Source organism: Erinaceus europaeus, chromosome 20 (genome assembly GCF_950295315.1).
Source record: "Erinaceus europaeus chromosome 20, mEriEur2.1, whole genome shotgun sequence".
NCBI lineage: Eukaryota > Metazoa > Chordata > Mammalia > Eulipotyphla > Erinaceidae > Erinaceus > Erinaceus europaeus.
In genome coordinates, this window is record NC_080181.1 from 8,683,683 (window position 1) to 8,696,407 (window position 12,725).

Consider the following 12,725-nt stretch of genomic DNA (forward strand, 5'->3'; position numbering starts at 1 on the left):
TGTTGTAGTATTTATTATTGTTGTTACTGATGTCGTCATTGTTTGATAGGACAGAGAGAAATGGAGAGAGGAGGGGAAGACAGAGAGGGGGAGAGAAAGATAGACACCTGCAGACCTGCTTCACCGCCTATGAAGCGACTCCCCTGCAGGTGGGGAGCCGGGGGCTCAAACCGGGATCCTTATGCTGGTCCTTGTACTTTGCACCATGTGCGCTTAACCCGCTGCGCTACCACCCGACTCCCTATTATTTATTTTTAAAGATTTTATTTATTTTATTAATAAGAAAGATAGGAGGAGAGAGAGAGAGAGCCAGACATCACTCTGGTAAATGTGCTGCCGGGGATTGAACTCAGGACCTCATGCTTGAGAGTCTAGTTCCTTAGCCACTGCGCCATCTCCTGGGCCACTATTAATTTATTTTTTACCAGAGCAGCACTGCTCAGCTTTGGCTTATGGTGGTGTGGAGGAGACTGAAGCTGGAACTTAAGAGCCTTAGGCATGAAAGTCTCTTTGCACAGCCATTATGCAATATCCCCACATCAACATATTTTAATTGGTCAAATGAATCAATGTTTTAAGGGCTCAATGACACATTTTGCAAAAGAAACAAAAATGTGTTTCAAAGTTCATTAAAATCAAGATATAAAATTCAAGTTTTCTGACAGGATATCAGCTAAATAATGTAATAAAGATGTTTGATTTAAAATGTTGTTAAGATTACTTTTAAATTGGGGGTTGGGCGGTAGTGCAGCAGGTTAAGCACACATAGTGTGAAGCACAATGACCTGTGAAAGGATCCTGGTTTGAGCCCCGTCTCCCCACCTGCAGGGACGTCACCTCACACGTCGCCTCACGGGTGGTGAAGCAGATCTGCAGGTGTCTCTCTTTCTCTCCCCCTCTCTTTCTTCCTCTCCTCTCTCCATTTCTCTCTGTCCTATCCAATAACGATGACATCAAGAACAATAACTACAACAATAAAACAAGGGCAACAAAAGAGAATAAATATTTTTTTTTTTAAATATTACTTTTAAATCCAAAACTCTTACAAGGTACTGAAAGCTGCAGTATAAACTGAAGATCAACCACTGTCAGGATAAAATACTGTTTATAAAATGAAAGAGGTTTTAGGGGCCAGGAAGTAGCACAGCTGGTTAAGCACACAAGGCATGAAGCATAAGGACCGGTGTAAGGATCCCAGTTTGAGCCCCCAAACCCCCACATGCAGGGGGGTCGCTTCACAAACAGTGAAGCAGGTCTGTGGGTGACTAGCTTTCTTTCCCCCTCTCTGTCTTCCCCTCCTTTCTTGATTTCTCTCGGTCCTATCCAACAACAGCAATAACAAGGGCAACAAAATGGGGAAAATGGCCTCCTAGAGCAGTAGATTCTTAGTGCAGGCACCAAGCCTCAGCAATCAACCTGGAGGCAAAAAAAAAAAAAAAAAAAAAAAGAACTAAGTTTTTATTCAGTGAATCCAAGCAATGTATGTTCAACCTAACATCCTCTTGACAGTTTTTCTCTGCCCTTCTAAATTTCCAAATTGACTTAAACATGAGCCACTATTTATTCCCCTGGATGTATTTGCTTTCTGTAGAACAATCTGTCCTACCCAACATCCTTGCTGAGTTAATATGAAGTTGCTGAAAACTGTAACAAGCTGTTTCCAACTAAATTTATTTCTGACAAGTAATAAATTAATGTCCTATCATTGTAGTACTTTCAAATTTGACTTCAATAAAGAAAGTATTTCCTTGGCACCCAGATGTGCTCAGATACTGTGGCAGATAAAGATGAGCAGCTACGGGCCAGGTGGTGGTGCACCTGGCTGAGCACATGCTACAGTGCACAAGGACCTTAGTTTGAGCCCTTGGTCCCCATCTGCAGGGGAAAACTTTGCAAGTAGTGAGACAGTGTTGCAGGTGTCTGTCTCTCTCTCCCTCTTTCTCTTCCCTGACCCTCTTGATCTCTGACTATCTTTATCCAATAAATAAGGATTTAAAAAAAAAAAAAAGATAAGCAGTACAGCCCTGCCTTCAAGGAAGAGAAACTCTAGTGGTGGGACTTTAGAGAAAAAAGTGTGTGTGTGAGTACAACACAGGGCAGGACAAGAGAAACGCCAGCAGAACAATGACAATGAAGCTCTACTTGGCTCCTCTGATGGTACAGGAAAAAGTTGTCACACTGGACTCACTCCATTCATAACAGAAACAAAACTATTACTTACTACAGTTACAGGGTGTTTGTCTCACTTTTCTAAATGTGAATGATGTCCGTACTCCTCTCCTGTTTAAAGTTAAATCTCCAGCATCACTGGTAATAATGCCACTTTTATGACCTGTTGATGCTTGGACAGTATCAAATTTTCTGGGTGTGATTCTAAAAACAAAAGTCAAGATTATTAAAATTGCATTCATAAAAATATTTTAAAAATTTTTTAATAATCTATTTATTGGATAGAGACAGCCAGAAATCGAGAGGGAAAAGGAAGATAGAGAAGAAGAGACAGAGAAACATCTGCAGCCCTGCTTCACCACTTGTGAAACTTTCCCCCGCAGGTGGGGACTAGGGGCTTGAACCCGGGTCCTTGCACATTGTAACGCATGCACTTAACCATGTACACCGCCACCTAAACCCAACATATTTATAATTCTCTATGAGAACAAGAAGGCAGAACACATCTAAAAAAAAAAAAAAATGTATTACAACTATGTTGAATTGTCCGAATTGCTGAGCACTGTGAAAAAGAAAAAACCCAGAAGTCTCTAAGGAAATTATCTTCAGGATAATCATACTAAAAGAATGTATACCTGGGGTGGCCAGGCGGTAGCGCACCAGGTTAAACACACGGCGTAAAGCGCAGGGACCGGTATAAGGATCCCGGTTCAAGCCCCCGGCTCCCCACCTGCAGGGGAGTCACTTCACAGGCAGTGAAGCAGGTCTGCAGGTGTCTGTCTTTCTCTCCCCCTCTCTGTCTTCCCCTCCTCTCTCCATTTCTCTCTCTCCTATCCAAAAACAATGGCAGCATTAACAACAATAATAGTAACAAGAACAAAGATAAACAACAAGGGCAACAAAAGGGAAAAAATATCCTCCAGGAGCAGTGGATTCATAATGCAGGCACTGAGCCCCAGTGATGTTAAAATAAATAAAATGTTAAAAAAAAAATTAAAAAGAATGTATAGCTGTGACTTGGGTGGTATTGCAGGAGATAGCATGTTAAAGCATGAGGTCCTGAGTTTAATTCCTGGCACTGCCAAGGGCCAGAATGCTGTTCTGGTCTCTCTCTCTACCACCCCAGCCCCTCCCCATTTTCTCATAAGTAAATAAATAAACTGGAGTTGGTGAACTGCATCAAAGTAAAAGACTGGGGGGAGGTTCAGGTCCTAGAACATGATGGCAGAGAGAGGGACCTAGTGAATGTTATGTGAAAAACTGAGAAATGACCACAACGAAGCTACAACAAGGGCAACAAAAGGGGGGGGGAAATGGCCTCCAAGAGCGGTGGATTCATGGTGCAGGTACTGAGCCCAGCAATAACCCTGGAGGAGGAAAAGAAAAAGAAAAAAAAAAAAAAAGAAAAACTGAGAAATGTTACACATATACAACTATTCTATTTTACTATTGACTATAAACCATTAATCCCCCAATATAGAAATTTAAAAAGAAAATCCATAAATATCCATGGGATTTAAACCCAGAACCATCAATGCACAAGCACAGGGCATGGCCATGGTAGCTCATGTGAGAACTCTCACAAAGTAAAAGGCGTTCATGGGGTGAGGGTAGATAGCATAATGATTATGCAAAGAGACTCTCCTGCCTGAGGCTCTGAAGTCTCAGCTTCAGTCCCCCACACCACGAGCCAAAAATGATCAGTGGTCTAGTTAAAAAAAAAAAAAAATGTATGGGGCTGGGTGGTGGCACACCAAGTTGAGTGCACATGTTACAACATCTAAGGACCTGGGTTCCAGTCCTCAATCTCCACCTGAAGGGGAAAGCTTTGCGAGTGATGAAGCAATTTTGTAGGTGTCTTTCTGTCTCTATCATATCTATCTCCTCCTCTCTTCTTGATGTCTGGCTGCCTCTATCCAATAAGTAAATAAAGATAATACAAAAAAAAAAAAAAAGCCCAAGGTGTTCAGTCATTGAGGTAATTTCCAGACATACCCGTGGGCCCATAAGTATCTAGATTCTCCTGTCATCACCAGCAAACTCCGACGAGGCAACATAACTGGCACTATGGCACCATCTGGATGCTTAAAATCCATGACGACCTGGAAGGAAAGACAATGGCATAAAGATCAATCCAAAACATCATGTTCTCCCAAGAACGAGGATGATGCATTTCTTTTGGCTATTCTTCTGGACTAACAGACTAAATCATGGTAATGCTTACAGAAAAACAGAGCACAAATTCTCCAAGGAGGCACTTCAAAATCAACAGTGTGATGAAAAAAACGTACTTTCTTCATAAAGACTCACAATCAGTAGGTCCAGTGTGAGGCTCAGGAGTCCGTAGTCTTCTTTTCGCTCTTACTCTTCTCCTTTTTTTTTGCCTCCAGGGTAAAAAGCTGGGGCTTGGTGCCTGCACTACGAGTCCACTGCTCTCGGGGGCTATTTTTTCCCTTTTTGTTGCCCTTGTTATTTATCTTTGTTGTTATTATTACTGTTGTTGTTGTCATTGTTGCTGGATAGGACAGAAAGAAATGGAAAGAGGAGGGGAAAAAAGAGAGGAGGAGAAGAAGACAGACACCTGCAGACCTGCTTCACCCCTTGAGGTGACCTCCCAGCAGGTGGAGAGCTGGGGGCTCGAACTGAGATCCTTACAGCAGTCGTTATGCTTTGCGCCACGTGCGCTTAACCTGCTGTGCTACAGACTGGCCCTGCTCTTTTCTTTTTTTGTCACCAGAGTAGTCACTGGGACTCAGTGCCTGCATGATGATGATTCCACTGCTCCTGTCACCATTTCCCCCTTCATTTTTTAAGGTCAAGTTCATGAACTTTGGAGCTGAAGCATTCATATACACTCTTTTATAAAATTTAATTTACTTATAAAATAAAAAAAATATTGACAAAACCATAGGATAAGAGAGGTAAAATTCCACACATTTTCCCTCTACCAGAGTTCCATACCCCATCCACTCCACTGGAAGGAAGCTTTCCTATTCTTTGTCTCTCTGGGTCATATACACTTTTTTTTTCTCCAGGGTTATCACTGGGCCTTGGTGCCTGCACTATGAATCCACTGCTTCTAGAGGCTATTTTTCCCCCTTTTGTTGCCCTTGTTGTTTATCATTGTTATTATTATTGTTGTTGTTATTGCTGTCATCATTGTTGGATAGGACAGAGAGGAGAGGAAGACAAAGAGGGGGAGAGAAAGATAGACACCTGCAGACCTGCTTCACCGCTTGTGAAGCAACTCCCTGCAGGTGGGGATCCAGGGGTTCAAACTGGGATCTTTACACTGGTCCTTGCACTTCAAGCCATGTGCGCTTAACCCGCTGCACTACCGGCCAGCCCCCCATATACACTCTTTTTTTATCAACCATGTGAACCAGAGTAAGCCACTGGATACCCTGTGTTTCAGTTTCCTCAACCTAATAAAGCATTCTTACATAAATTTAACATATAATGGATATAAATCATGGTACCTAGCACATGATAAAGGCAAAAATAATATTATTATCATATTTAAAGTATCTGGACCTTTACTGAATAGTACTTCTTAAAAGACTGAAAAAATGGATTAAGAAGTTCACTAAGGGTTCGTACAATGCCATTCCACTGAGAGTGCTGGGTCATTCTGCCATGAGACAGATTTCCTCTACTGGAGCTTTCCACAGGGCAATCTGCACTCCCAGGAGCTACTTCTAATAGCTGCTTTTGGTTTTACCAATTTTCCTTATTTTCTAAGATGACAGAGTCAATAAAGATCAATTTCTAGCAAGCATATGGGCATGACTTAGGATAATGTTCAATTTGGTTCAAAGAAAACAAAAAGAAAAAGGAAAAAGCCCTAGACACCTGGTCTCATAAAACCATTACATACACAAAACACAGTAGAACGAAAGTCCCAGGCACAGCACAGCAATGACTCTAACAGCCAAGACAAGATTCGCGACAGGAAGGTAGAGGGAGGATAAATGGGTCTCTGCTGCACTGGTGAAACAGGAAAATATTAAAAACACACAGCAACTGGACCACTTGTGAGAAAGACGAAAGCCTTAATCCTGGTCCTTGCTATAATCCTTGCTAATCCTGGTCCTTGCTGCTTAGATATAGGCGGAGATCATTCATCTTCTGAAACCACGGAGGATATGCAGATAACAGACTAAATGAGGTTATGAATAATGTAATTCACAGAGAATTATGATGCTGAGAGTAAAAGTGACTATAATAATTGGAGAAAACATAGCTGAGAATTTATCATCTGCCAAATAGAAACCTTCAGTTATTGCACTGGACCCAAATGAACTAAGAGCTGCCTTTCACTTCAAATAGCAAATGAGCGGTGCTGCTTAGTCCATCACATAAATGTGAAGCAAGAAACGGAGAGAAGAAATTTACAACTACAAGGAGAATATATGATTAGAATAGGAGACATCTATACCCTTCAGCACATAAGACTATTATCTTAATACTGGAGCACCACTGAGACCATGAAATTATCACAAATGAGCTATAAAGGATGAGAGAAGGGAGGACGGAGCTACACAGCAGCTTTTATATTTGAGAGAAATTCAGAAAATGTAAATAGCTCAAGGGACTGAGAGAAGAATCATGTCTGTGGCCTAGAACAGAGATTAAAAATGGAAAGAAGAGGGGCTGGGTGGTGGTGCACCTGGTTGAGTTCACATGTTACAGTGTGCAAGGACCCAGGTTCAAAGCCCCTTATCCCCACCTGCAGGGGGAAAGTTTTTGTGAGTGGTGAAGCAGTGCTGTAGGTGTCTCTCTCGCTTTCTATCACCTCCTCCCCTCTTGATTTCTGGCTGTTTCTGTCCAATAAATAATAATAAAATAAAATAAAGCCTGTGTGCCAAGAAAAAAATTCTTAAAAAAAAAATAGGGGAGGGGCCCAGTGTTGGTGTACCTGGTTGAGTGCATGTATTACAATGCACAAAGACTGGGGTTTGAGCCTCCGGGCCCCACCTGCAGGGGGAAAACTTCACGAGTGGTGAAGCAGGGCTGCAGGTGTCTTTCTGTCTCTCTCTCCCTCTCTATCACCCCCTTCCCTCTTGATTTCTGGCTGTCTCTATCCAATAAATAAAGATAATAATTAAAAAAAACAGGGGGTCTGGGCTGTAGCACAGCAGGTTAAGCGCACATGGCGCAAAGCACAAGGACTGGCATAAGGATCCTGGTTAGAGCCCCCAACCCCCACCTGTAGAGGGGTCACTTCGCAAGAGGTGAAGCAGGTCTCCAGGTGTCTATCTTTCTCTCCTCTTCTCTGTCTTCCCCACTCTCTGGATTTCTATCTGTCCTATCCAACAACAACAGCAGTGACAACAATAACAACCACAACAAGGGCAACAAAATGGAAAAAATAGCCTCCAGGAGCAGTAGATTCATTGTGCTGGCACCGAGCCCCAGTAATAACCCTGGAGGCAAAAAAAAAAAAAATTATATATATATATATATATATATATATATATATACATACATGAAGAAGAAATTGCTTGCTTCCAAGGCTACAAATGTTGCTGACATAAGTGGACTTTGAGGGCTAGATTGGAGACCAGAGACAAGGGCAGTATGCCTGAGGTTCAGACTGCTTGTATGTTATCAAGCTCTATGAAAAATTTCATTTCCCCCCTTAGTTCCTGCTGAAGATCAGAAAATAATGAAACATTTCTCCAGTAAAGCAATACACTCCTCAAAGGGAAGTAAGTGCGCTGGTGAGTTATTCCCTTCAAACAGAAGTGATGAAAACTATTCCAGTAGCAGAGCATCTCGGGGGCAAACTGCACAGAGATTAGGCTGGAAAAAACAAAGAAGCTACTCAGCAATGGAAAAATCGGGTACCTCAAGATATTTTGCAAAACAATTATATTCAATACCCTATTTCAGGAGACCCAGTTGAACTCAAAACTATTTACTGAGACCATGAAGCCAGAAAGAGAACAGAAAGCATAATAAAAGACATAACCTCCGGGGGCCGGGCAGTAGTGCAGCGGGTTAAGCGTACGTGGCACGAAGCGCAAGGATGGACATAAGGATCCCAGTTCAAGCCCCCGGCTCCCCACCTGCAGGGGAGTCGCTTCACAGGCGGTGAAGCAGGTCTGCAGGTGTCTATCTTTCTCTCCCCTTCTCTGTCTTCCCCTCCTCTCTCCATTTCTCTCTGTCTTATCCAACAACGACATCAATAACAGCAATAATAATAAACAAAACAATGATGAAAGAACAAAGGCAACAAAAGGGGGAAAAAAATAGCCTCCAGGAGCAGTGGATTCCTGCACCGAGCCCTGGCAATAACCCTGGAGGCAAAAAAAAAAAACAACAAAAAGACATAACCTCCTAGGAAAGTCTCAATTTTCTAAGAAAGTCTTAAAGGAAATTTTATTTTCCCCCCCATTATTTGCAATGAAAATTGGTTCTGGTTTATTTATTTATTTATTAAAGATTTTACTTATTTATTTATGAGAAAGACAGGAGAGAGAGAAAGAACCAGACATCACTCTGGCACATGTGCTGCCGGGAATCAAACTCGGAACCTCATGCTCGAGAGTCCAAAGCTTTACCACTGCACCACCTCCATGACCACCTTGTTTGTTTACTTATTTATTTATTTATTTTCCTTTTTTGTTCCCCTTATTTTTATCATTGTTGTGGGTATTATTGTTGTTACTGATGTTGTTGTTGCCAGATAGGACAGAGAAATGGAGAGAGGAGGGGAAGACAGAGGAGAGAAAGACAGACACCTGCAGACCTGCTTCACCGCCTATGAAGTGACTCCCCTGCAGGTGGGGTTCTGGGGGCTCAAACCGGGATGCTTAGGCCAGTGCTTGTGCTTTGCACCATGTGCACTTAACCTGCTGCGCTACCGCCCGACTCCCTTGGTTTTAAGTAGATGTACCTTAAAAGGTCATTTTCACCCATTAACCATGTCCTATGCTACTAACTGAAAAAGAAAAACCTGTTAGAGAAGAGATACATAATAGCAAAAATCGATTTGAATGCTCAGGATGTATATTATTCCTGCCTGTCCTGATGCATTCCACTGTTTCTTCAAAATCCCCCAAAACTTGTCTTTAGGTAGTGAAGCAGTGCACATCTGAGATGGAAAGAACCTGGTTCTTCAGTGAAATCACTGAGCTAAGTCAACTATTTAAAACTCTTAGAGACACCCTTCCTTAAGACATCTTACGACATTAACATTTTATTATATTAACTTGCTTTTTTATGTTATCCTTTTTATTTATTTTTTTATAGAAATTCAGAGACAGAGAAAAGGAGACACCAATCATTGTGCCACCACTCATGAAGCTTCACCCAAGCATATGTTCCACATGTGGTGCTTATGGGCTTAAGCCCAGGTCCTTGTGCATAGCAAAGTGTGTTCTCTAACTCTCAGAAGGCTAGAAACAGACCTTCCCTGTAATCCTGCAACTTCTCTTCTGGGGATATATCCTAAGGAACCAAAAACACCCATCCAAAAAGATCTGTGTATACCTATGTTCATAGCAGCACAATTTGTAATAGCCAAAACCTGGAAGCAACCCAGATGCCCAACAACAGATGAGTGGCTGAGAAAGTTGTGGTCTGTATACACAATGGAATACTACTCAGCTATTAATAATGGTGAATTCACCTTCTTCACCTCATCTTGCATGGAATTTGAAGGAATCATGTTAAGTGAGATTAAGTCAGGAAGAGAAAATGAATATGGGATGATCTTACTCATACACAAAAGTTGAAAAATACTACTATGATGCCAACCTCCATTCTCTGAACAGACAACCTCACCAATGTGTCCTGGAAGCCCACCTCCCCAGAGCCCTAGCCCACTACGGAAAGGTAGAGAGAGACAGGCTGGGGATATGGATCAAACTGTCAATGCCCATGTCCAGTGCAGAAGCAGTTACAGAAGCCAGACCTATGACCTGTGCCTCACAGAAATCTTTGGTCCATACTCCCAGAAGGATAAAGAATAGGGAAGCTTCCGGGGGCTGGGTAGCATACTGGGTTAAGCACACGAAGTGCAAGGACCGGCACAAGGACCCTGGTTCAAGCCCTGGCTCCACACCTGCAGGGAGGTCGCTTTATAAGCAGTGAAGCAGGTCTGCAGGTGTCTAGCTTTTCTCTCCCCTTCTCTGTCTTCCCCTCCTCTCTCCATTTCTCTGTCCTATCCAACAACAATAGCAGCAACAACAACAATGGGGGAAAAATGGCCTCCAGAAGCAGTAGATTCATAGTGCAGGCACCAAGCCCCAGAGATAACACTGGAGGCAAAAACAAAAGAATAAAAGAATAAGGGGGAGTCAGGCAGTAGCACAGCGGGCTAAGCGCATGTAGTGCGAAGCGCAAGCACTGGCATAAGGATCCCAGTTCGAGGCCTCAGCTCCCCACCTGCAGGGGAGTCCCTTCACAGGCGGTGAAGCAGGTCTGCAGGTGTCTATCTTTCTCTCCAACTCTCTGTCTTCCCCTCCTCTCTCCATTTCTGTCTGTCCTATCTAACAACAACAACATCAATAACAACAACAACTACAACAACAATAAAAAAACAAGGGCAACAAAAGGGAAAATAAGTAAATATAAAAAAATTAAAAAAAAAAAGAATAGAGAAGCTTCCAATGGAGGGGATGGGCTATGGCACTCTGGTGGTGGGAATTTTATGAATTGCATCCCTCTTATCCCACTATCTTGTTGGACATTATTAAGTCACTAATAATAATAATGATTTAAAAAAGAAGTTGAAAAATAAGTAAACACAAAGGAGAACTTGGACTGGAGTTGGTGTACTGCACCAAAGTAAAAGACTGAGTGGTGGCGGTGGTGGTGGTGGGGTTTCAGGTCCTGGAACATGATGGCAGAGGAGGACCTAGAGGAGGTTAGTGTTATGTAGAAAACTGAGAAATGTTACACATGTACAAACTACTGCATTTTACTGTTGACTATAAGCCATTAATTCCTCCAGTGAAGAAAAGTGATGAAATAGCATTGTAGGTGTCTCTTTCTTTCTCCCTATCTCCCTGTTCCTTTTCAATTTTTCTTTGTCCTATCAAATAAAAGAAAGAAAAAAAACACTGAGGGACGGCTGCTGGGACGGGTGGATTCATTGTGTAGGCACTGAGCCCCATCTATAACCCTGGTGGCAATTTAACATATTTTTAAAGTTTTTTTTGAATTATCTTTATTTATTGGATAGAGACAGCCAGAAACTGAGAGGGAAGAGGGCAACAGAGAGAGGGAGAGAGAAGACAGAGAGACACCTGCAGCCCTGCTTCACCACTTGTGAAGCTTTCCCCCTGCAGGAGGGGACCGGAGGCTCGAACCCAGGTCCTTGCGCACTATCACCTGTGTGCTCAACCAGGTGTGCCACCACCCGACCCCCTGGTGGCAATTCAAAATAAAAATGTTAAACATAACCTCAAGAATTTTAGCCATGTGCATCTTTTTTTTTTTTTGGCCTCCAGGGTTATAGCTGGGGTTTGGTGCCTGCACCACGAATCCACTGCTCCTGGAGGCTATGTTTTTCTTCCCTTTTGCTGCCCTTGTTGTTTTTATCGTTGTTGTAGTTATTATTGTTGTCATTGATGATGTTGCTGTTGGACAAGATAGAGAGAAATAGAGAGAGGAGGGGAAGACAGAGAGGGAGAGAGAAAGATAGACACCTGCAGCCCTGCTTCACCTCCTGTGAAGTGACTCCCCTGCAGGGGGGGAGCGAGGGACACAAACTGGGATCCCCATGCCTGGTCCTTGTGCTTTGTACCACGTGCGCTTAACCCACTGCACTACAGCCCGACCCCAGCCATGTGCATCTCTTTTTTTAAATATTTTATTTATTTATTCATGAGAAATATAAGAGGAGAGAGAAATAACCAGATATCACTCTGGTACATGTGCTGCCAGGGACTGAACTCAGGACCTCATGCTTGAGAGTCCAATGCTTTATCCACTGCACCACCTCCCAGACCACAGTCATGTGCATCTTAATGATGTTCCTTTTGGTTACTACCGGGCCACTCCATCATCATGGGCCCTAGTCAGGGCATCCCTGGATTCCCATACAGATATGATGGGCCTAGACCTCTAATAGATCCCTCTGCCCACTCTCACAGGTCATCTCCATCAGGAACATCATCATACATACAATAGACTACCTAGCTCTTTCCAACATGAAGACCTCAAATATCATCTGCTATAATTTTACCTTTAGGTTCCTGATTATTAAACAAATTATTCTGCTTTACATCTTAATGCTTTTCAGCCACCAAGTTGTAGTTGTTACAAAGGTGCCAACTTGAATTCCCTGGGCAGACAACCTCACCAATGTGTCCTGGAAACCCACCTCCCCAGAGCCCTACCCCACTAGGAAAAGACAGAACTGGGGCTATGGATCAACCTGCCAATGTCCCTGTCCAGCAGAGAAGCAATTACAGAAGCCAGACCTCCCACCTTCTGCACCCCATAGAGATCTCTGGTTCATACTCCCAGAGGGAAAAAAAAAACAGGAAAACTGCAGGGGAATCGCTTCACAAGCGGTGAAGCAGGTCTGTAGGTGTCTATCT

General features: G+C 42.8%; 1 protein-coding gene across 2 annotated transcripts in view; it reads right to left on the reverse strand.

The window, feature by feature from the left end:
• ALKBH8 (alkB homolog 8, tRNA methyltransferase) overlaps positions 1 to 12,725 on the reverse strand; it is a 37,477-nt gene that overhangs the window by 8,973 nt on the left and 15,779 nt on the right. For both annotated transcript variants that reach the window (XM_007520640.3, XM_060179796.1), the window contains exons 8-9: positions 4,165 to 4,271; positions 2,222 to 2,373 (exon numbers count right to left, since the gene is read on the reverse strand). In XM_007520640.3, coding sequence (XP_007520702.1) covers positions 2,222 to 2,373; positions 4,165 to 4,271 — 259 coding nt within the window. The remainder of the gene's footprint in view (positions 1 to 2,221; positions 2,374 to 4,164; positions 4,272 to 12,725) is intronic.